At 35.9% G+C, this 23,842-nt stretch overlaps 1 protein-coding gene across 4 annotated transcripts in view; it reads right to left on the bottom strand.

Moving 5' to 3' along the window:
• LOC150096253 (SET domain-containing protein 4-like) overlaps positions 1-23,842 on the bottom strand; it is a 151,405-nt gene that overhangs the window by 36,156 nt on the left and 91,407 nt on the right. For all 4 annotated transcript variants that reach the window (XM_090409102.1, XM_090409100.1, XM_090409103.1 and 1 more), the window contains exon 7: positions 11,772-11,865. In XM_090409102.1, the coding sequence (XP_090265228.1) occupies positions 11,772-11,865 (94 nt within the window). The remainder of the gene's footprint in view (positions 1-11,771; positions 11,866-23,842) is intronic.

Genomic DNA, 23,842 nt, shown 5'->3' with positions numbered 1-23,842 from the left:
AGACATACAAAAATATTTTGTAAAAATTTGAAGAAAAGAGCAAAGCTAATAATAATGGCAAATACCTGTTGGATTTCTGCTCAGAACATGGGATGACTGGTTATTACTAACACCACGTTCCAACATAAAAATGTGCATAAATTCACATGGAGAGAAGAGGCAAGGAATAAGAAAAGTCTCATTGACTATGTTATTGTTGATAGTGATGTTTTCTCCCTGGTGCAGGACACCAGAGTGTACAGAGGATTTGAAATTGGAAGCGATCACTATTTAGTCTTGAGCAGTATAAAATTGAATTTCATATTGAAAAGAATAACACGTAAGAAAGTTTTAAAGCGAATAAAAGTTGAGCAGCTCTCAGATGTGAACTGTAGACTAAAATACAGAAAGATTATTGAAGAAAAAATGAAAGAGTTTGAGAACAGGAACCAAACCTTGGAGATTCAGTCGCAAGCCTTGAAGAAAACCTTGATTGATTCAGCCAGAGAACCATGTGGTGAGGTTGTCTGCAAGGATAGAAAAATCAGAACTCCATGGTGGACGCAGGAAGTAATAGAGGCAGTGAAGGAAAAGAAGAAAGCATATCAAAAGTTCCTGGCAAATAAGTCAGCTTGTGCTCTTAGAGAATACAGAGACAAATGAGACAAGAACATAGAAAATAAATATCAAGAAGGTGGTAAGATATTCTACAGGTTGTTGAAGAATCTTAGAAATGGAGGAAAGAATGCTGTAAAAGGAGTTAGAGATGATAAAGGTGACATGAAAACAGGAGAAAACAATATCCTTCAAGTATGGAGTAATTACTTCGAAAAATTGCTAAACGAAACAAGTAGTGATAGCACAGTGGTAAAAAACACTCAACAGGCACACAGTCAGGAATATCCATACTTGAAGTAGAAAAATCCATCAAAGGCTTGAAATGTAGAAAGGCAGTTGGAGTAGATGATATTTGACCAGAAATGCTGAAGTGTGGTGGTAATAATAATAATAATAATCGTATAATGATACACTGCCGTGAGTCCCATTTACGGAGAGGTACAGCACCAACTCAGTTCCCTCAAATTTTATCCGGACTCCGGAACCGGCATAGCTGACGAATCAGACCGATGACTAGGTCAGTATTCCTGACTGTAATTCGTGTGTGTTCACTAGACCGGTTTGCCTGCTTGCAGGATGAAAAAACCCTGCTGTCCAAGCCAAAGACCGGCTAACCTGGCTATGGCTGAGGAAGATCCTTAAGCTCCTTGCGTCATCGAAGGGAATCGAACCTAGGACACTCTTTTCCCATGCATATGGCTGTGAAGCGCATGGCCACTAGGCTAACCGGGGGACTGAAGTATGGTGGTATAAAAGTCTTACAGTGGTTGCACTGCATAGTTCAGAAGTCCTGGACAGAGGGACAAATTCCTGATGATTGGAGTAGAGCTCAAATAGTTTCCCATATATAAAAAGGGATATAAAACTGAATGCGAGAATTACAGAGGTATTTCCCTACTGAGTGTTCCTGGCAAGATCTATGCAAGTATACTTGAGAAACGGTTGAGAAGAATTGTGGAAGAAAAGCTTGGTACAGAACAAGCTGGATTCAGGCCAAATAGAGGCTGTCAGGATCAGATCTTCACTTTACAACAAATAGTTGAGAAAGCATGAGAATATAACAAAGATCTGTATTTAAGTTTTGTCGATCTGGAAAAGGCATATGTCAAGGTGCCAAGAGAGAAGCTATTCAATACGCTACAGTGATATGGTGTCAATGGAGCATTATATCAAGCAATACTTAGTCTGTATTTGAGCTGTAAGTCGGCAGTTAGAATTATAGGAAGTACAGGAAGATGATTTAATGTTAAATCTGGTGTGAGACGAGGATGTACATTATCTCCTCTGTTATTCATTATCTATATGGATCACATTATGAAAGAAAGTGGTATTAAACATGATATCATAATTGGAGATGTTAATGTCAGCTCTTTGCTTTATGCATATCATGTTATACTTCTAAATAAATCTGCTACAAGTTTGCAAGATTCCCTGAGCAAATTGAATAACTGTTGTAATAGATATGGTATGAAGGTCAGCATTAAAAAGACAAAAACAATGAAAATAGGCAGAATTGTTGAAAATATCAACTGTGCTGTGAACAGGGAACCTGTGGAACAAGTAAAACATTTCAGCTACTTCGGCAGAATTTTTACTGAAGATGGTAAATTAAATATTGAAATAGACAACAGAATCAACAAAGCTGGTATGGTAGGAAGTCATCATCATCAAACTCCTGACATGTATCCTCAAGGGGTGTACAGGATATGATAGTACTACATGAAAAATTTTCATCATTAGTAACTTCCTATCTACAATTTTCCTCCAAATCAGTATGTTACTTCTGAAGACCCCAACATTACCAGATCCTTATATTTCTATCGTCTAAGGCACTTTGTACCGTATCAATCCACCTATATCTTGCTCTTCCTCTAGGTCGTTATCCTGCCAACCTGGCAGAGAACACTTGTTTTGCTAATATTTCGTCGCCCATTCTGTTTAAGTGACCATACCACCTGAGATTAGCTCTGCTAATGCATTTCTGGATGCTGACAATGTCAAGTTCTTTCCTAATATCCTTGATTTTAATATGATATTGTCATTGATGTCATCTGTTCACACTCTAATCTTTCTCAGGACTCTCATATTTGCGGTCTCTAGTCTTTGGTCAAGCATTTTACTTCTGACCCAGCTCTCAGATCCATAAGTTAAAACTTGAACACTGTCTTGTATATAGCTAATTTAGTGTTCTGACTAATTTCTCTCTTATTCCATATGAATTTATTCACTTGACTGCCTACCATACAAATACAAGCTTTGTTGATTCTTTTGTCTATTTCCATATTTAATTTACCGTCTTCACTAAAAATCGTGCCTAAGTAGCTGAAATGTTTTACTTGTCCGACAGGTTCCCCATCCACAATACAGTTGACAGTTTCAACAATTCTACATATTTTCATTGTCTTTGTTATTTTTAATGCGGACCTTCACACCATATCTATTACAACAGTTATTCAATTTAGTCAGGGGAATCTTCCAAAGTTGTTGCAGATTTATTTAGAAGTATAACATTGTCCGCATAAAGCAAAGAGCTGACATTAACATCTCCAATTTTGATATCATGTTTAATACCACTTTCCTTCATAATGTGATCCATATAGACAATGAATAACAGAGAGGATAATGTACATCCTTGTCTCACACCAGATTTAATACGAAAACATCTTCCTGTACTTCCTTCAATTCTAACTGCCGACTTACAACTCAAATACAGACTAAGTACTGCTTGATATAATTCCCCATTGACATCATATAACTGTAGCTTATTGAATAGCTTCTCTCTCTCTTGGCACCTTGTCATATGCCTTTTGCAGATCGACAAATCTTAAATACAGATCTTTGTTATATTCCCATGTTTTCTCAACTATTTGTCGTAAAGTGAAGATCTGATCCTGACAGCCTGTATTTGGCCTGAATCCAGCTAGTTCTTCATCAAGCTTTTCTTCCACTATTCTTCTAAACCGTTTCTCAAGTATACTTGCATAGATCTTGCCAGGAACACTCAGTAGGGAAATACCTCTATAATTCTCTATCATTCGATTTTATTTCCCTTTTTACACATGGGTACTATTGGAACTCTACTCCAATCATCGGGAATTCGTCCCTCTCTCCAGGCATTCTGAACTATGCAGTGCAGCCACTGTAAGACTTTTATACCACAATACTTCAGCATTTCGGGTCGAACATCATCTACTCCTGTTGCCTTTCTACAGTTCAAGCCTTTGATGGCTTTTTCTACTTCAAGTATGGATATGTATTCCTCACTGTATGCCTGTTGAGTATTTTTTACCACTGTGTTATCATTGCTTGTTTCCTTTAGCAATTGTTCGAAGTAATTACTCATACCTCAAAGATATCTTTTTTTCTCCTGTTTTCATGTCTCCTTTTTATCATCTCTAACTCCTTTTACACAACTCTTTCCACCATATCTAAGCTTCTTTAACAACCTCCAGAATATCTCACCGCCTTCTTGATATTCATTTTCTATGTTTTTGCCAAAGTCCTCCCATGACTTTTGTTTAGCTAGTTTTACACAGTGTTTCTTTTTCTTAATTTGTCTCTGTATTCTCTAAGAGCAAAAGCTGACTTATTTGCCAGGAACTTTTGATATGCTTTCTTCTTTTCCTTCACTGTCTCTTTAACTTCCTGTGTCCACCATGGAGTTCTGATTTTTTTATCCTTGTAGACAACCTCACCACATGGTTCTCTGGCTGAATCAATCAAGGTTTTCTTCAAGGCTTGCCACTGAATCTCCAAGGTTTGGTTCCTGTTCTCAAACTCTTTCATTTTTTCTTCAATAATCTTTGTGTATTTTAGTCTAAAGTTCACATCTGAGAGCTGCACAACTTTTATTCGCTTTAAAACTTCCTTACGTGTTATTCTTTTCAATATGAAATTCAATTTTATACTGCTCAAGACTAAATAGTGATCGCTTCCAATTTCAAATCCTCTGTACACTCTGGTGTCCTGCACCAGGGAGAAAACATCACTATTAACAATAACATAGTGAATATAAAAAAATGTGAATTTGTGCACATTTTTATGTTGGAACATGGTGTTAGTAATAACCAGTCATCCCATGTTCTGAGCAGAAATCCAACAGGTATTTGCAATTATTATTAACTTTCCTCTTTTCTCCAAACTTTCCCGAAATATTTTTGTATGTCAGACAATCATTTCCTACTCTGCTATTTAGATCCCCAACAAGGACCAACTTTTCCTTTTTCATTGTGTCAGTTACTTTTTCTAAAGCATTAAAAAATTCCTTCACTTCTACCTTAGTAGACCCTTCTGTGGGACCATAGGCACAAATAAGTCTCATTGTCCAATTCCCCATTCTGATATTTGCTCACATCACTGTACTTGAGACTGCCTGCCATTCAATAAGATTAGCCTCGTATTTTGTGTTCAATACTATGGCTACTCCTGCTTTTCCTTGATTGTCATTTCCTGAATATAACATTTTGTATTTATTGTTCAGAAAGATCTCACCAGTTTTTGTCTTTTTTGTTTCAGTCACCTGTATTATGTCGATCTGATACTTATCTAATTCCTCAGCTAGCTCCATTTTTTGCCATTCAGGCTTCTTATGTCGATAGTACCGATCTTTAACTCTGGTGATGTTAGGTTGGGGTGTGCTCTCAGATTTGTTCCAGTAGCTGACTTTTTGCTGTTCGCAGTGGTTCCCTGGCGAAAACAACGAGGGCCTTGTTTAACTGGGCAACGCCCCAGCAGGCATGAGACTTTGTCATGTTGCACCATCAGTTTGTATTTTGGTTTAAGCCAATAAGAATACAATTTGGTTGGCTAAATCCCAAATTGCCAGCCATTCCTCTTTCGTTCAATATCCATGCAGATACCCAACAGGGTGCACCACGAGAAGATGAGGATTGGACATTAGATTAGAAGCCCTGGTCGGTCCTCCGCATTCCTTTAAAGGCTATGTGGAGGTCTCCTCTTAGTTATACAGCTTTGACCCTTAAGCACCCCATGGTAGGAAGTCAACTGAATAAATTTATATGGAATAAGAGAGAAATTAGCCTTCTTCTTCTTATTGTGCTATCTTCTATCGAAGGTCAGCGACCATCTTGGCGAACAAACTGCACTCTTGTGCTAATCTGAGCAGTTGTGCACTGCTCTTTCCTGTCCACGTCTTGATGTTGTCAAACCATGATATTCTTTTTCTTCCTCTAGTTCCTTTGCCATCAATTCTTCCTACCAAAATAGTTTGTAGAAGTTGGTATTTGCTGTTTCTCATGATGTGGCCAAGATATGATGTTTTTCGTTTCTTGATTATTTGTACAAGATGTTTAGCTTTGCCAATGGATTTTAAGGCATATTCATTGGTAATTTTTTCTGTCCATGATATCTTTAGCATTCTTCTGTATAGCCACATCTCAAAGGCTTCGATTTTCTTGATGGTTGTCGCCTTCAATGTCCATGTTTCAACTCCATAGAGCAGAATAGACCACACGTAGCATTTCAGCATTCGGCATCTGACTTCCATGTTTAGGTCTTTATTGCAGAATAGTTTTCTCATTTTCATGAAGGACTGCTGTGCAACTTCAATCCTTGTCTTTATATCTATTTCTGGATCCCACTGTTCATTAAGCCAGCAACCAAGATATTTATATCTTGACACTTGATCAATATTTTTCCCATTGAGTGTCAGTTTCATTGATGAGGCTGGATGTTTGCTGATGATCATGTATTTTGTCTTGTTGATGTTTATATTTATTCCCATTCTTTGGCTTTCTATGTATACTCTGTCAATGAGTTTTTGGAGATCCATAATATTATCTGCAATTAGCACGGTGTCATCTGCATATCATAGGTTGTTAACAATCTTTCCATTTATTGTGATTCCCTCTGGGCATTCTTCCATTGCTTTTTTAAAGATTACCTCTGCATATATGTTGAACAGGAGTGGTGAGAGCACACAACCTTGTCTCACTCCTCGTTTGATGTTAATATCTCTGGTGGTAATGTTGTCTAATTGAACGGTAGCTGACTGATTCCAATACAGATTTGTTATTAGTCTTATGTCTTGTTCGTCTAGCCTTATTTGTTGAAGGATTTCTATTAAGTTAGTGTGTCTGACTTTGTCGAATGCCTTTTCAAAATCTATGAAACACATAAAGACAGATTTCTGTTTTTCTATGCATTTTTGTATCAATATTTGGGTACAGAAAAGGGCCTCTCTAGTACCAAAACCATTCCGAAAGCCGAATTGTGTTTCACTTAGAGTTTCTTCACCTTTTCTATAAATGCGATTCTGAATTACTTTCAAAAATATTTTTAATGTTTGGCTCATTAGACTAATAAGTCTGAAGTCACCACAGGAATTCACTTTGGGTTTCTTTGGGATAGTGATAAATGTAGATTTGAGCCAATCTGATGGAAATTCATCACTTTCATATATTTTATTAAATAGTTTTTCAAGAAGTTTGATGTTATCTGGTTCTATTAATTTTAAAAATTCTGTTTGCACACCATCTGGTCCACTGGCTTTTCCTGTTTTACTTGTTCGTATAGCATTCTCTATTTCGCATTTCATGATTGCTGGTCCTTGAATGTTATCTTTTATATTTATAGGCTTCTGTCTAGTATCATTGAAAAGTTCTGTTACATATTTTATCCAAATCTGTGCTTTATTCTCTTCTTCTAGAACTATTTTTCCATTTTCGTCTCTTAGAGACACTATTTGCTTTTTCCTCAGTTTTCCGGAAATTTCGTTGATTTTCTTATGCAGATTGAAATTATCATGTTTCTTCTGAAGCAGTTCAATTTCAGTACATAAATTTTTCATCCAATTTTCCTTGGCTTCTTTTATTTTTTTTCTTGATGATGTTATGTGTTTCTGTATACCTGGCTAGGTCTTTGTTTTTATACATTCTTCTTGTATCAATAAGAGAAAGAATCTCATCTATCATCCATTCCTGTTGTTTTATATTATTCACATAACCTACTTCTTCAATACTTGTTGTTACGATGGCATTCTTTAAGCTATTCCAAAGAAATTCCACACTTTTATTTTCTTCTATGTTAATCTGTTGTAATCGCAGGTTAAGCTGTGTCTTGGCACTTTTATTTATGTTCGGGTCTTTCAGTTTTTCTACATCAATTTTCTTTTTCTTCTTTTGTGATTTTTTAGCGGATTTTAATCTAAGACGTACTTCTGCAACTATGGGATTGTGGTCTGATGAGATATCTGCTCCAGGATAAGTCTTTGCACTCTTTATACTACTGTGGAATCTTTTATTTATCAGCATATAATCAATTTGATTTCTGACAATATTATGTTGGTTATCTTGAGGCGATTTCCAAGTGTACAGTCTACTGGGTGGAAGTTTAAACCAGGTATTTGCTACTGTTAGATCTTCTTCCTGACAGAATTGGACTAGGCGATCTCCTCTGTCATTTCTGGTGCCTAAGCCATGTTCGCCAACAATTTCTCCATCACCCCCTCTTCCCACTTTTGCATTGAAGTCACCCATCACTATGTTTATATCATGTTTCTTTGTTAGGTTTTTAATCTCTTTTAGGTGTTCATAAAACTCTTCAACATCTTCTTCACTTTTGTCAGATATGGGTGCATAAGCTTGGATGATATTTATGTTAACGGGGTTTCCCTTAAGTTGTAACAGCATTATCCTTTCAGAAAATGGAATCCAATTTATTACTGATTTATTGATTTCTTCATCTACTATTACAGCTACACCATGTCGATGTTTGTTCTCATCATTCCCAGAGTAATACATTGTCATATTATCTTGTTGACACTTTCCAGATCCTGGCCATCTTGTCTCGCAAATTCCCAAAATCCGGATGCCCAGCCTCTTCATTTCTCTTATGGCATTTCTTAATTTGCCAGCTTCATACAGAGTTCTGACATTCCAAGTTGCAATTTTAAAAGTGGACACCATTTTGAGCCCGGAGATTCTTCGCACCCCTGTCCCATTTAAGGGACGCCGGGAACTTGGGGCCAATTGTAAGGGTTTGCTCGCCATGGTGGTTGTTCTGGAGATAAGGTAGAGCAGTAGTTCCTCCGTTTGCTTTCTGCTCCGCAGTATTACAGACGTACACAATATAATCATATTGCCATCTGCAAATCTCTGATCACAAGCTTTTCCGTCAGAAATTAGCCAAAAAACTAAATTAGCTGTATACAAGACAGTGTTCAAACCAGTTTTAACTTATGGATCGGAGAGCTGGGTCAGAAGTAAAACACTTGACCAAAGACCAGAGACTGCAGATATGAGAGTCCTGAGAAAGATTAGAGGTGTGGACAGATGGCATCGATGGCAATATCATATTAAAAATGAGGATATTAGGAAAGAACTGAAAGATTAGGGGCATGAAGAGATGCATTAATGGCAATATTATATTCCAAGGATATTAGGAAAGAACTTGATATTGTCAGCATCCAGGAATGTGTTAGATCCTGAATAAAGGAATCTTGCAAAGAAATCATTCATTCAGGGTCTAACATACTAAACTACACAAACAATGAGAAATACCTGCACATCAGCTGAAATTAAAGTGAAACTTCTTCACATATGTATAAAATTGCATTTTTATTTTATGCACCATGTATTTTAATCTATTGTGATCCTACCAAGATTGAATTAGAGAATGTCTTAAAAGAGGAATTTGTTAATATTATTTAACCCTCACTTTAGCTGTTTAGAATGATTGTGAGTCACCAGATAGATATTAAGTAACAATTCATAGAAGGTATACAACTACATGTGTCCAGCGTAACGCCAGAGGCAATGGCTTATGTGGAAAGTACATCGATGCAAATTCCGTGAATACAAGAGTATAACAGCAAAGGGGAGAGCAAGGGATGAACCCAAGGGGAGTAAAGATATAGGTCGTGTGCAAAGGGGACTCCGATAAAAGGGAGCGCTCAAACGAAGAATATAAGGGAATGAGCACCATATCGGCTCTCTCTTGTTTTATCATTTTCCTGGTTCCTGGTTCAGAAGTTAGCCGATGGTTCAAGTAAGGGGGACGAAGCATCAGTGCTATGATGTCGGATGGCGAACTTTCATGAGCATGTTGTAGGATTCCACGCAAAGCTGAAGGTGAAATTTCCACCCCTAGCAGAATCGAGCCCTTGCTGAAAAGTTCCATCGAGAGGAATAGAGATGTTTCCTGAAACGCAAAGAATCGAGTCCGTGATCGGCAGCAATTATGAAGATAGCGTAGCCCCTATGCTGGCGTAAAGACAGCCAACGGACAAGACGCGACCAGACGTACACGTGGTGCTGAAAGACATCGGAAAAAGTGCGGTAAAGTAGAATTACTCTATTTTCTGTTTAGAATTCCTTAGAAAGGAGAAAATTACTTGTGAATGTAAATTATGAACATTATTCTAAAGAACCTTGTGGACAGACTCTAATTAGATAGTTAGCCTCCTTTTGAGAATAAGAAGAATTGTTTAGAAAGAGGTCTTTTGTGTTGTATGTGATTGATTTAACATAACGAGATTAGGATTGTAGTTTTATAGTAACTGAATGACATTAGAATGTTTGTTATATTATCTCATGAATAGCTTGCAGAAAGGAATTTTAACTTAACTCCAAGTCATTTGCTATCTATCCCAATTATTAGTCACTGTGTCTTATATGCTTTATAACCTTTGATTGAAATTTAAAGTGTGTTGATCTTTTAATTCGAGTTTCCTTATTTAGTATTGAGATAAATTGAGTACCTGAATTTGTTTAGTGTATTTTGCTTTGATATTCTAATAAACACGATTTATTTGTCTACACCTGACTACGATTCTAAATTACCACTTATAAAAATAGAACCTCTTTTGGCGGGAAGGAATTAGAAAGTGTATATAATCATAGATTTGGGTCACGACTGCAGCCTGAATCTATACGGCTGTATTAAAGTAAATATATAATGTAAGAACACCTCAGAATCTAGTATTGTCTCCATGAGTAAGGAGCTTTTCTGCTATAGGATACTGGCTGGCACAGCATAATATAATTTGCAAGTATCCGAAGAGGAAACAATCCTAGATGTAAGTATATTAGGCCCGATATCTGAAGAAGTAAAATAACGATAGAAAGGAAAGATAAAATTATAAAAATAAGAAAAATGACATAACAAATGTGTTAGCAGAGCTAATCTCATGGTATGGTCACTTAAGCAGAATTGGGGAGGAAAGATTAGCAAATCAGGTTGGCAGGAAAAAGACCCAGAGGAAGACCAAGATATAGGTGAATTGATACAGTAAAGTACCTTAGAAGGCAGAAATATAAGACCTGATAATATTGGAGTCTTGACATTTAACAGACTGATTTGGAGGAAAATTGTAGATAGGAAGTTAGTAATGATTTAATTTTTCATGTTGTACTATCATATCCTGTACCCCCCCCCCCCGAGGTATATATCAGGAATTTGATGATGATGATGATAAAATATTTGATGCATGCTCTAAATGTAATATATTTCACTCTTGACTAGTTGTTTTAGATTATGCCAAAGAAAATTAGGCTATCAGGAGAACAATTGGCATGTCAAGAGGAATGAAAATCCAGAGATTGTGAGAACAAAAACCTTGCCACTTTCATATGAGACTAGCTAATTCACCTTTAATTAAAAAAGCCCTTATAAATGTTCTTCTCATTCTATGACAGGAAATGAACTTAGGTCTTTCCAAGCAGAGGACATTACTGCTACTGGTATATAGCCAACAGAAAGGTAAAAAAAGCAAGAAGAGTAGAGCAACTTGTGTCTTGGTCGTAGCTGACAGCTGTAAACTACACTGTGACTGAGACACAAGCTAGTAAGCATATGACATGACTCATTCCTATGATTCACATTTTGAATATAGTTGCTGAACCTCTCTTTTTCTTCCTGATGATGTCCATGTTACACTAGATGAAACATACTGGAGTTTTTTTTTTTAATAAATTCTACATTTTTTCTATATGTGTTAGCCATATAAGTATTTAGAAAAATGAAGCTAATAAAATGATACATGAAACTATTTAATCCTGAGCAGGTTAATGTATTGTAATTGGAATGTTATACTAAATTTTGTGACTAAATTTCAAGATGAGATATGCATTTCAGCAGACAATGCAAATTTATAAGGCATTTTCTACCATATATCAGCTTTAAAGAATAATAATTACAAGCAAAAATCAATTTACCTTAGCATCTGATTTTTGTTAAGAGGCACAAGCTTTTCCATATCTGACACACCGAATGCAGGTAAAATTTTCCTAACAGTAGCTAACAGGTCTTCTACAATTGAAAATTTTGGGTTTAAAAAGAAAATAATAATTTACTTTAAATCTTCCTTAAGGAAAACAAAACAAAAAAAAAGATAAACTTTTCTAATCAGATAATTAAATAAGAGCATTATCTAAAAGTTAATGTGATCCTATAATATACTACGCTATCACCAATAAAAATAATTAAAGATACTGAATATAAATCACACCACAGAATAAACTATCACTAGTAATTTTTTTTTTTTTCCTATAAAGAAAGATATACAAACATTAAAATACATGTTGGTGTTTCATCATTATTTTTTATTTTTTCAGCATCATAAGACCAATGCACAAAATAAAGTTATCAAAAAGACTTATAATAATAAAAAAAAGCTAAAGAAATAGACAAATATTTCTTCTTTGCAACCACATTTTCTAAACTATTAATTTAAACAAATTAGGAAACAGATATACAGCATAATATTGCAATCACACTTGTGAATTACGAAATGTTATGTAACAAACAAAACGCAAACAGATCAGCAATGAGATGACATTTACTGGGAATATTTCCCAAGGGAGTAATTAAATCTGAAGCATCCAAGCAGCTGCATTCATCACTGCAAAGTGAAATTATCTGTAAAATGAATTTTAGCTTTTATGAAGTGATAATTATTGACCAGTTTTAACAAAAACTGAAATATGTTGACATTTTTTTTTTACCCCAGTCTAAGTTGAATCAAAAGTCATCCATTTCTGAGTTATCATAAAGTTGAATAATGAGCCTAATAAGTGCTATTCATCACTGCAAAGTGAAGTTATCTGTATCACTTAGCACAGTGAAAAATTAATTTTAGTTTTCATGAAGTGATAATTATTGACCAATTTTAACAAAAACTGAAATATGTTGATATTTTTTTTCTCCCTTGGTCTTAAACATTAAGTCGACCAAAATCGTCCATTTCTGAGTTATTATAAAGTTGGATGATGAAGTTAATAACTGCTATTTTATTGAAAATGCCATTCGTAGGACTACAGGAATAATTTGCAATAGTGGATAGCTTAACGTTGCGAATCAGCATAACACTGTGCCTACAGGGCTTGGCCTTGGTTGGGCTTTTTAAATAATAATGAGTTTAGGCTTAATTAAGTGTTGGGTAGAACTGATATTAGAGGTTTAATGGAGTTAAAAGTTCAGCTCAATATAAACCAAAATAATCACTCAACATTTCAATCTTCATATCAAGGTCATCATCTGGCATATACACATATGACAAAACAGGCTACGTTATAATTAAAAGAAACACACGTATTAACCACAGTGAAAATTATTTAACTGTAAATATTTCATCCTAAGTATCTTAGGACATCATCAGTACATTAGTTTAAACAATAATAGGAATAACATACAGTTAGGGCACATGATTACAATAGAATCTCATTAAAAGTGCGTAACATGTTACAAAAAAAAAAAAATTATTATTTAACACAATTTTGTATGACAATTTCCCATACTTCAGGAATAGTAATTCCTGAAGTATGAGAAATAGCATCTCGGAACATCAAGACCACATTCGTCTCTTTAAACTGCAAAAATCTGGCCTCTCTCAACACGGAATTGAAAATCCAAACCATAGGATCCATTGGGAAAAGCCTAAACTTTTATATAGATCTTTATATAAACATGAACGTTTATACAAAGAAAGTTCTGAAGCCCTACTACACAGACCAAACTTAAACCGCAATGACGTTATTACTATTCCTAAAGTATGGGAAATTGTCATACAAAATTGTGTTAAATAAATATATTTTTTAATATTATTATTGAAATTTTTTTTTTTTTTTTGTAACACGTTACGCACGTTTAATGAGATTCTATTGTAATCATGCGCCCTAACTGTATGTTATTCCTATTATTGTTTTAAACTACTGTACTGATGATGTCCTAAGATACTTAGGATGAAATATTTACAATTAAATAATTTTCACTGTGGTTAATATGTGTGTTTCTTTTAATTATGATCGCACCACAGGTTTCATTATTTAAAAAAGCTACGTTATAATTCTTATATTGGTGAAACTGGATGCACAATCAAATCCATTAAAAAAAAAGAACACAAATGGCATGTTAAATTTAACAATTTTGATATAGCAGGCCTCTCAGATCACGTTCTTAACATTTGTTAAGATACAAAGGTTAGGCAAGAAGGTGAATGTTAAAGAAGGCAAAATCAGATTATGGGAAGAAACTAGCCAAGAAGGCCAAAGGAAATCCCAAAGAGTTTTTTATTATGTGACAACTAACATAAAGAATGACAACTTTAACAAGTTCTGATGGTAGCAAGGTGACATAAGCAGATAAAAGTAGTTGAGTTACTGAGTGACCACTTTGCAAGGGTATATCATCCATACTTTACTTTGACATATATGACAGGAATTGAAGTGGAAACAGAGGTGAATGAATTGCAGAATCGCAATGTAAATATGGCCATGGAATTACATGGCATATCAACTCGTGTTTTATGAGAATGTTCAAAGGAACTGACAGTGCCTCTGACTAGGCGCTTTAATTTATGTCTCAGATATGGCAGAGTCCCATGAGAATGGAAAGAGGGCAAAATAATTCCTTTGCATAAGGGAGGGTCTAAGACTGCCATAGTAAATTATAGACCAATCAGTATTGTAGGAGTAGTGTAAAAGTGTTGGAAAAATTGGACAAAGAGCAAATTCAGGAATAGGTGGAAAAGAATATGATACTCCATGAAGAGCAAAATGGCTTTGTGAAGGATTGGTCGTGCCTGAATGGCTAGTAGGAATGGCTACACAATGATACCACTGGATTTTGCAAAGGTGTTTGACAGAATATCATATGATGGATAGATACCAAGAAGTGTATATGGAAGAGTACAATCCAGGAGAAAGCAGGTGACTAGTGGAGTTATGGTTTAATTCGTTTAATTCGTACAATTTAATTCGTACATGAATGACATAGGAAGTAATCTGAAGAGAAATATTCAACTGTTTGCTGATGATGCAAAATCAGGTAAGTAATAGTTAATCAAGGTGAAGTGGAGATCTTGCAGGATGATTTAAATAAGCTGTCAGTATGTGTAAAGGATAATAGGTATCAGTTATGCATTTTGGAATAAATAGATGAAGATCGGGATTTGAGGGTGGTACCAGATTGAAAGTTGAAGTTTAGAATTCATGTTGCTCATAGGATTACTTGGCTACTGAAAAACACACAAGTAGAGATAAGGAAGTTGTTATTCCTCATAAGTTACTGGTGCATCCACATCTGGATTACTGTGCTCAGGTCTGGTCAGCTGGGTTTCTTGGGGATGAGTAAGTATGGAGATAATCTAGAGAGTGAGTGGTCTATGGAATGTTCCCTATGAGGATAGATTGAGAGGTTGCAGAAGTTGGTTGATAGGTGAAAAAGAGGTGATCTGATAGAAACATTTAAGTTACTTGAAGGGACTCACATCCTCAGTGATTCAAACCCAGAGAGTATGGGAATGTAACCCTGAGGAATGATGCCGGACCATACCTTATTTCAAATAACAGAAACCTTACTCTTCTTTCTGATTCTCTTTCTTCCCTCTTTATTTTTATCTCTGAAGCTATTAGAGTGATCAAGGGCTAGGAGTGAATCTTTCCTATACAGCTGAATTTATTACTCTAAGCAGTGGGAGTCTGGCTTTTCTGTCCAGGTACTTGTCGCACCTTTATTGGGGACACTGTAAATAGTTCTTGAGGCCCAGCTACAGTACCAGCCCCAATGTTTAATTATGACAGGTCAATGATGTAAAAAGAAATTGCCATGTGATTTGACTGACCCTCAATGCTGTCCAGGGATCTGACAGCCTGGAGGTGAGAAACTGATTACTGCAGAAACCAAGGAAGTTAGAAATAAAAGCTATAAGCAAAGTATTAAAATTGGTACATGGAACATGAGAGGACTGAATCAACCTGGAAAAGTAGAAATGTGTGTAGAGAAAAGAAACAATTAGACATTAAAATACTTGGACTGTCAGAGACATTCTGGAAAGGCGATATGGAATTTTTATCCAAATGGAGGGAAAAATAAAGTTATGGGCTAGAAAGGGAGTTGCATTCATTATAGAAAAGGAATTCTGGCATTCAAATATTAATATTAATAGAAAATCTGAAAGAATAATATCAATTTAATAGACACAAAACTGCTGATGATTATACAGGTTTACACACACCAACCGTATCCGATGAGAAAATTTTATGAGAAAATAGAGGAAGCTATTCAAGTCATTGGAGAAGAGAAAGACAAAATGTTAATCATTATGGGTGAGGAATGCCAAAATAGGAAAGGAAAGAATAAGTTCTGTTGTAGGCACATATGGATATGATATAAGAAATTATAGAGGTAATAGATGTATTGAATTTTGTTTAAAACATAAATTGATAATTGCAAACACTTTTTATGAACAAAAGAAAAAGCAAGATATATGTGGAAATCTTCCAATGGTGCATATACTAATTAAATGGATTTTATTATGATCAATCAGAAATAGAAACAGAATAGCAAATTCAAAAGTTATGCCAAGTGCCAACTGTGGATCAGAACACATCTTTTTGACTTTATACAGTATTAGTGATTAGCTAATGATTTAGAACATGCAAGTAGAATACAGCTCAATTAAATAACAGTAACACCAAGACTATTTTAGAATAATATATACCAAAACAATTATGGAATATTTTGGTTTTCTTGTAAATTATAAAATCATAAAAATAATTTACAAATTTAACACATTCATTTTAAAATATTCTTAATATACAATAGTGTAAAACATGCAACTGGGTACAAAATCATGTTAAGACTTGTCAAAACGTGTCTTAGCCATATTAGCATGTGGTAGGTATAAAAGCATGGCTTGTGCTCACTTCCACAGTGCATAATTATCACTTCAATTGTAAACTTGTGTCACCTACCACCCATTATTTTGTTAAAAATGGCAGAGCAACATGATATCCCAGAATCCATGGCTTGGAGAGCCATTGGTCAATTGGAAGCTGGTCAAACACAGCAAGTTGTCACTCAAACGTATTGTGTATCTCAAAACGTAATTTCATAACATTGGAATCGCTTACTGGGGACAGAAAATGTTCGAAATCATCTTCATGCCATAGGTTTATATGCTCGAAGACCAATGGTTTGCATTCCACTTACTGCAAATCACAAAAAAAAAAAAAAAAAATGAAGAATCTGTGCACAGGAATGCCGCAATTGGACAAATGAGGATTGGGCTCTTGTACTTTCTAGTGACGAGTCCAGGTTCAGTCTGCAACCAGATAACCGACGTATCTTGATATGGCGTGAAAGTGGAACAAGAAATAATCCACAGTTTGTTCGAGAACGACCCCAACATCGAGGTGGGATTTGATGTATGGGCTGGAATAAGTATAGGTGGCCATACTGATCTGATCTGATCTCTGTTTTATCAGAAACTGTTCCTTAACGGCCCAAAGGTATCGCGATCAGATTTTGGAACCTATAGTTCGTCCATATGCTGCTGCAATTGGCCAAGAATTCATTTTTATGAATGGCAATGCTCGTCCACACCATGCAAATTTGGTACAAAAGTGGTCCGAGGAAGAAGATATTGAATGAATGGACTAGTCTGCCTGTTCACCAGATTGTAATCCAATCGAACATGCCTGGGATGCTTTAGTAGGCAAGTTTCTGCTTGACTGGTGCCACCACGATCGCTTCAAGAGCTCAAAATTGCTCTCACAGAAGAGTGGGGAAATATCCCACAAGAAATGTTTGATCATCTTATCCAGCCCATGCAATCAAGAGGTACCACTGTTTTGGCTGTTAATGGAGATCACATGCCCTATTAAAAATTAACAAAAGCATTTTTGGCCATTCTTGTTAAAATTATTTCACGCAAAAATGTCTTAATTTTTTTAATTTATAATAAATATTGATAATTTAAACAATATCTCATCGATTACACCCTATCCATAAGTAAGAAATATTTATTCATATATAAAGTACCCAATAGTTATCCAACAGAAACTAAAATATCCCCTAATTGTTTTGAGCAGTGTAGCACAGTATATCGAAAAGAAAGGTGACCTCAACAAATGGATGAAGACCAAAGAAGTAATATTGACTGCAGCAGAAAAATGTATTGGAAAAACTAAGAGCAAAATTAAAAACCTTGGATGACAGAAGAGATACTAGAACTAACAGATAAAAGAAGAATCTGAAAAAATAACCCTAATTGTGTTATGAACCTAAGCCAGTAATTGGAGATCAGTCCACTTCCCAATTTCCTTTAGTTTTTCTATATAATAAAAAAACGCGATCGCGTTATCATCCTTCTCCCCCGAGAATTGAGGAAACTCTTGTTGGGGTTTTATGCACCTAAAGGACTCGTTGATTTTCATTATTTGACTTTTAGATGTGTTTGACATCTCAGTGCGGTTATCAGTGCTATTGGTTTGGAATTCTTTAACTAATTGTATTGGAACTACTGATATGTTAGCTCCAGTATCGAGGAGAAATTTACAGAGGATTCCTCCACTGTTCCAGAAGGGATTTCTGGCTTAATGGTTTCCAGTATGTGTGAAATGAGCTTAGAGAAAACCGAAAATAAGGTAACAACAAGGAATAAAAGTAAAATAAAGGAAGAACACAAAATGCAATCAGTCTCAATAGCAAAAGTGGGAAAGGAAAGACCTCTGTCCCTGGTAGAGGGTTCAGTTGGAGGAATCCCCTGTAAATTTTCCTCGATACTGGAGCTATGTACCACTCTTTATATGGTTTGCATATTCTTTAACTATATTACCTTTATATCTTTATCTAATCTTGTTAGTTATATACATACCCTACTCACTCATACAAATTTCCCCTTCTTTAAACAAGCTAAATTTAGGCCATTCTTAAGTTTAGTCACGTGTAATTTAATTTATGATTAGGGCTTTATCCAAGTAAGGGACGCTGCTCTTAAACATATCCTCTGAGACAGTTCACCTGATAAATATTGACAAATTTATATTTTAAATGCGCCAGCCAATACTGAGGATAGACGAGGCTCTTATCCAAAGTGGCTCTCTCAGAGTGATACACAGTAATAAACTTCCAACAATAAATAAACTAATACCTGTTCTCTTTATCTTTATCTTAGCATGCAGTCGTGGCTCTAAATATCAAATTATACTCGTGGGTCCCTCCCACTAGGTTCGATGGTAATTTTATGAGTGGCTATTTGTATTCATATAACAAGCTGGACACAGGCAAATGCTATGAAACACATTTATTAAATCAAGAAATTATACATGAGAAAACATAAGTGCATGGTTAACTATGTTGTGTTGCTAGCAAGATCTCAAATTCAATATTAACATTACAATACATGAACAAATTACTTGGACCACTTCTATGTATAATTTAACAAACTTCTAGCTTATGTAGCCTATCCTTTATCACTCACGTGGTCACTTATTATATTTCTCAACATATCACAATCATCTCTTATACAAATCCCTTCTAGGGAAACAGTTTTCTAACAGGGACAGGTCAATGCTAAATTAGGGATGATTTCTAAAGTTCCTTACAATAACTCCATTACACAAAATATCCTAAAAATTTCGCACATAAATCTTCAACTATAAAATATCAGACTTCCTGCAAAACAGGGTGCTTAAGGGTCAAAGCTGTATAACTGAGAGGAGACCTCCACATAGCCTTTAAAGGAATGCGGAGAACCGACCAGGGCTTCTGACCTAATGTCCAATCCTCACCTTCTCGTGGTGCACCCTGTTGGGTATCTACTTTGATACTGAACGAACGAGGATGGGCTGGCAATTTGGGATTTAGCCGACCAAATTGTATTCTTATTGGTTAAACCAAAATAAAAAATGATGGTACAATATGACAAAATTTCATGCCGGCTGGGGCGTCGCCCGGTTAAACAAGGCCCCCGTTGTTTTCGCCAGGGAACCAGGGCGAACAGCGAAAAGTCAGCTACTGGAACAAATCTGAAAACAAACCCCAACTCAACATCACCAGAGTTAAAGATCGGTACTATCAACGTAAGAAGCCTGAATGGCAAAGAAATGGAGCTAGCTGAGGAATTAGATAAGTACCAGATCGACATAATAGGGGTGACTGAAACAAAAAAGACCAAAACTGGTGAGATCTTTCTGAGCAATAAGTACAAAATGTTATATTCAGGCAATAACAATCAAGGAAAAGAAGGAGTAGCCATAGTATTCAACACAAAATACGAGGCTAATCTTCTTGAATGGCAGTCAGTCTCAAGTAGAGTAATGTGGGCAAATATGAGAATGGGGAACTGGACAATGAGACTTATTTGTGCCTATGGTCCCACAGAAGGTTCTACTAAGGTAGAAGTGGAGGAATTTTTTGAGGCTTTAGAAAAAGCAACTGACACAATGAAAAAGGAAAAGTTGGTCCTTGTTGGGGATCTAAATAGTAGAGTAGGAAATAATTGTGAGACATATAAAAATATTTTGGGAAAATTTGGAGAAAAGAGCAAAGCTAATAATAATGGCAAATATCTGTTGGATTTCTGCTCAGGACATGGACTGGTTATTACTAACACCATGTTCCAACATAAAAATGTGCACAAATTCACATGGAGAGAAGAGGCTAGGAATAAGAAAAGTCTCATTGACTATGTTATTGTTGATAGCGATGTTTTCTCCCTGGTGCAGGACACCAGAGTGTACAGAGGATTTGAAATTGGAAGTGATCACTATTTAGTCTTGAGCAGGATAAAATTGAATTTCATATTGAAAAGAATAACATGCAAGAAAGTTTTAAAGCGAATAAAAGTTGAGCAGCTCTCAGATGTAAACTGTAGACTAAAATACAGAAATATTATTGAAAAGAAAATGAAAGAGTTTGAGAACAGGAATCAAACCTTGGAGATTCAGTGGCAAACTCTGAAGGAAACATTGATTGATTCTGCCAGAGAGGCATGTGGTGAGGTTGTGTGCAAAGATAAAAAAATCAGAACTCCCTGGTGGACACAGGAAGTTAAAGAGGCAGTGAAGGAAAAGAAGAAAGCATATCAAAAGTTCCTGGCAAATAAGTCAGCTTTTACTCTTATAGAATACAGAGACAAATGTAAGAAAGCTAAACAGTGTGTAAAACTAGCTAAACAAAAGTCATGGGAGGACTTTGGCAAGAATATAGAAAATAAATATCAAGAAGGTGGCAAAATATTCTGGAGGTTGTTGAAGAAGCTTAGGAATGGAGGAAAGAGTGCTGTAAAAGGAATTAGAGATGATAAAGGTGAAATGAAAACAGGAGAAAAAGATATCCTTGACGTATGGAGTAATTACTTTGAAAAACTGCTAAATGAAACAAGCAGTGATGACAGCACAGTGATAAAAAACACTGACCAGGCATGCAGTCAGGAATACATATCCATACTTGAAGTAGAAAAAGCCATCAAAGGCTTGAAATGTGGAAAGGCAGCAGGAGTAGATGATATTCGACCAGAAATGCTGAAGTATGGTGGTATAAGAGTCTTACAGTGGCTGCACTGCATAGTTCAGAAAGCCTGGACAGAGGGACGAATTCCCGATGATTGGAGTAGAGCTCTCATAGTACCCATATATAAAAAGGGAAATAAAACTGAATGTGAGAATTACAGAGGTATTTCCCTACTGAGTGTTCCTGGCAAGATCTATGCAAGTATACTTGAGAAACGGTTGAGAAGAATTGTGGAAGAAAAGCTTGGTGAAGAACAAGCTGGATTCAGGCCAAATAGAGGCTGTCAGGATCAGATCTTCACTTTACGACAAATAGTCGAGAAAGCATGGGAATATAACAAAGATCTGTATTTAAGTTTTGTCGATTTGGAAAAGGCATATGACAAGGTGCCAAGAGAGAAGCTATTCAATACGCTGCAGTTATATGGTGTCAATGGGGCATTATATCAAGCAATACTTAGTCTTTATTTGAGTTGTAAGTCAGCAGTTAGAATTGAAGGAAGTACAGGAAGATGGTTTAATGTTAAATCTGGTGTGAGACAAGGATGTACATTATCCCCTCTGTTATTCATTATCTATATGGATCACATTATGAAGGAATGTGGTATTAAACCTGATATCAAAATTGGAGATGTTAATGTCAGCTCTTTGCTTTATGCGGATGATGTTATACTTCTAAATAAATCCGCTACAAGTCTGCAAGATTCTCTGACTATATTGAATAGCTGTTGTAATAGATATGGTATGAAAGTCAGCAATAAAAAGACAAAGACAATGAAAATAGGCAGAATCATTGAAAATGTCAACTGTGTTGTGAATGGAGAACCTGTGGAACAAGTAAAACATTTCAGCTACTTAGGCACAATTTTTACTGAAGATGGTAAACTAAATATAGAAATAGACAACAGAATCAGCAAAGCTGGTATCGTGGGAAGTCAATTGAATAAATTCATATGGAATAAGAAAGAAATTAGTCGGAACACTAAATTAGCTGTATACAAGACTGTGTTCAAACCAATTTTAACTTATGGATCTGAGAGCTGGGTCAGAAGTAAAACACTTGACCAAAGACTAGAGACCGCAGATATGAGAGTCCTGAGAAAGATTAGAGGCATGAACAGATGGCATCAATGGCAATATCATATTAAAAATGAGGATATTAGGAAAGAACTTGACATTGTCAGCATCCAGGAATGCGTTAGCAGAGCTAATCTCAGATGGTATGGTCACTTAAATAGAATGGGAGAGGAAAGATTAGCAAAACAAGTGTTCTCTGCCAGGTTGGCAGGAAAACGACCCAGAGGAAGACCAAGATATAGGTGGATTGATACGGTACAAAGTGCCTTAGACGATAGAAATATAAGATCTGATAATGTTGGAGTCTTGACAAATAACAGACTGATTTGGAGGAAAATTGTAGATAGGAAGTTAGTAATGATGTAATTTTTTCATGTAGTACTGTCATATCCTGTACACCCCTTGAGGGTACATGGCAGGAATTTGATGATGATGATGATGATCTTCAACTGGAAAACAGAATAAGACAATCTACATTACCGTTCCTAGAATGACTTTCAGTTCTTTCTTCAGCCTTGTCTGGACATCAAGGCTCCTTTAAGGTCTACAATTCTCCGAGTCACACATGATAGCTGCACGGGCAGACTCTCTGAATTGGAAAGGCTATGTGCCACTCAGGACTTTCACTAGTATCACAGGCATACATCTGGATTGCCGTTGCACGATATAGCATAGCTATCCTGGTCTGAGGAAATTGCTAGCCCTTACTCGCATGCTACGGCACGCGACTCGTAACTTCCACGGCCAGCCTAGAATCTTCTCCGCTGGTGGAGACCAAGAGCCAACGTCCACGAGGTCAGGAAACAGGAACCAAAAGGCCTCGTGTGTGTGTGGGGGGGGAGGAATTGGTGTTTATATTGTCCGCTTCAATCTCGGACATTCACGCACTTTGCCACGTTGTTTACCGCGCTCCGCACACCTCCACGTGCGCGTGCCGTGTTTTCTTAGAAAGCGTTCAGCTTCCTTTTCGTATAACTTCACTTTCCCTCTGGTCATACGTTATTCTGGACAGCTAAAATGTGACCCTTGGACCCTAGCTTATACACTTTGCTTTCTTATAATACATGAACAAATTGCATTAAATAAATTAATACCCAAAATAAATTTCTCTATCAGACTTCCTGCAAAACAGGTTAAGTCTCACATATATTTCATATTAAATATTTCTTCACTTCTATCTTAGTGATATTTATACATATATACACGGCGTTCATTGTCAAAACACCACATTCTCTACCTACAATCAAGGTCAGTTGTTCCTGAATAAATTAATGTTTTGTCCTACTTATTTTTTTGGTTATTCAGGACACAACAATGGAAATGAAGAACATAAAAGATTAATAGATAGACAAAATATAAATGTAGAGAAGAAAAACATGGATGGATGGAATCAATAATAATTGCTTAGAAGTAGA

This window comes from Typopeltis vanoorti, chromosome 19 (assembly GCF_054136105.1).
Source record: "Typopeltis vanoorti isolate ZY-2024b chromosome 19, IOZ_Tvanoo_1.0, whole genome shotgun sequence".
Lineage (NCBI taxonomy): Eukaryota > Metazoa > Arthropoda > Arachnida > Uropygi > Thelyphonidae > Typopeltis > Typopeltis vanoorti.
The sequence above is the reverse complement of the archived record's forward strand: the minus strand, read 5'-3'. Positions and strand labels throughout refer to the sequence as shown.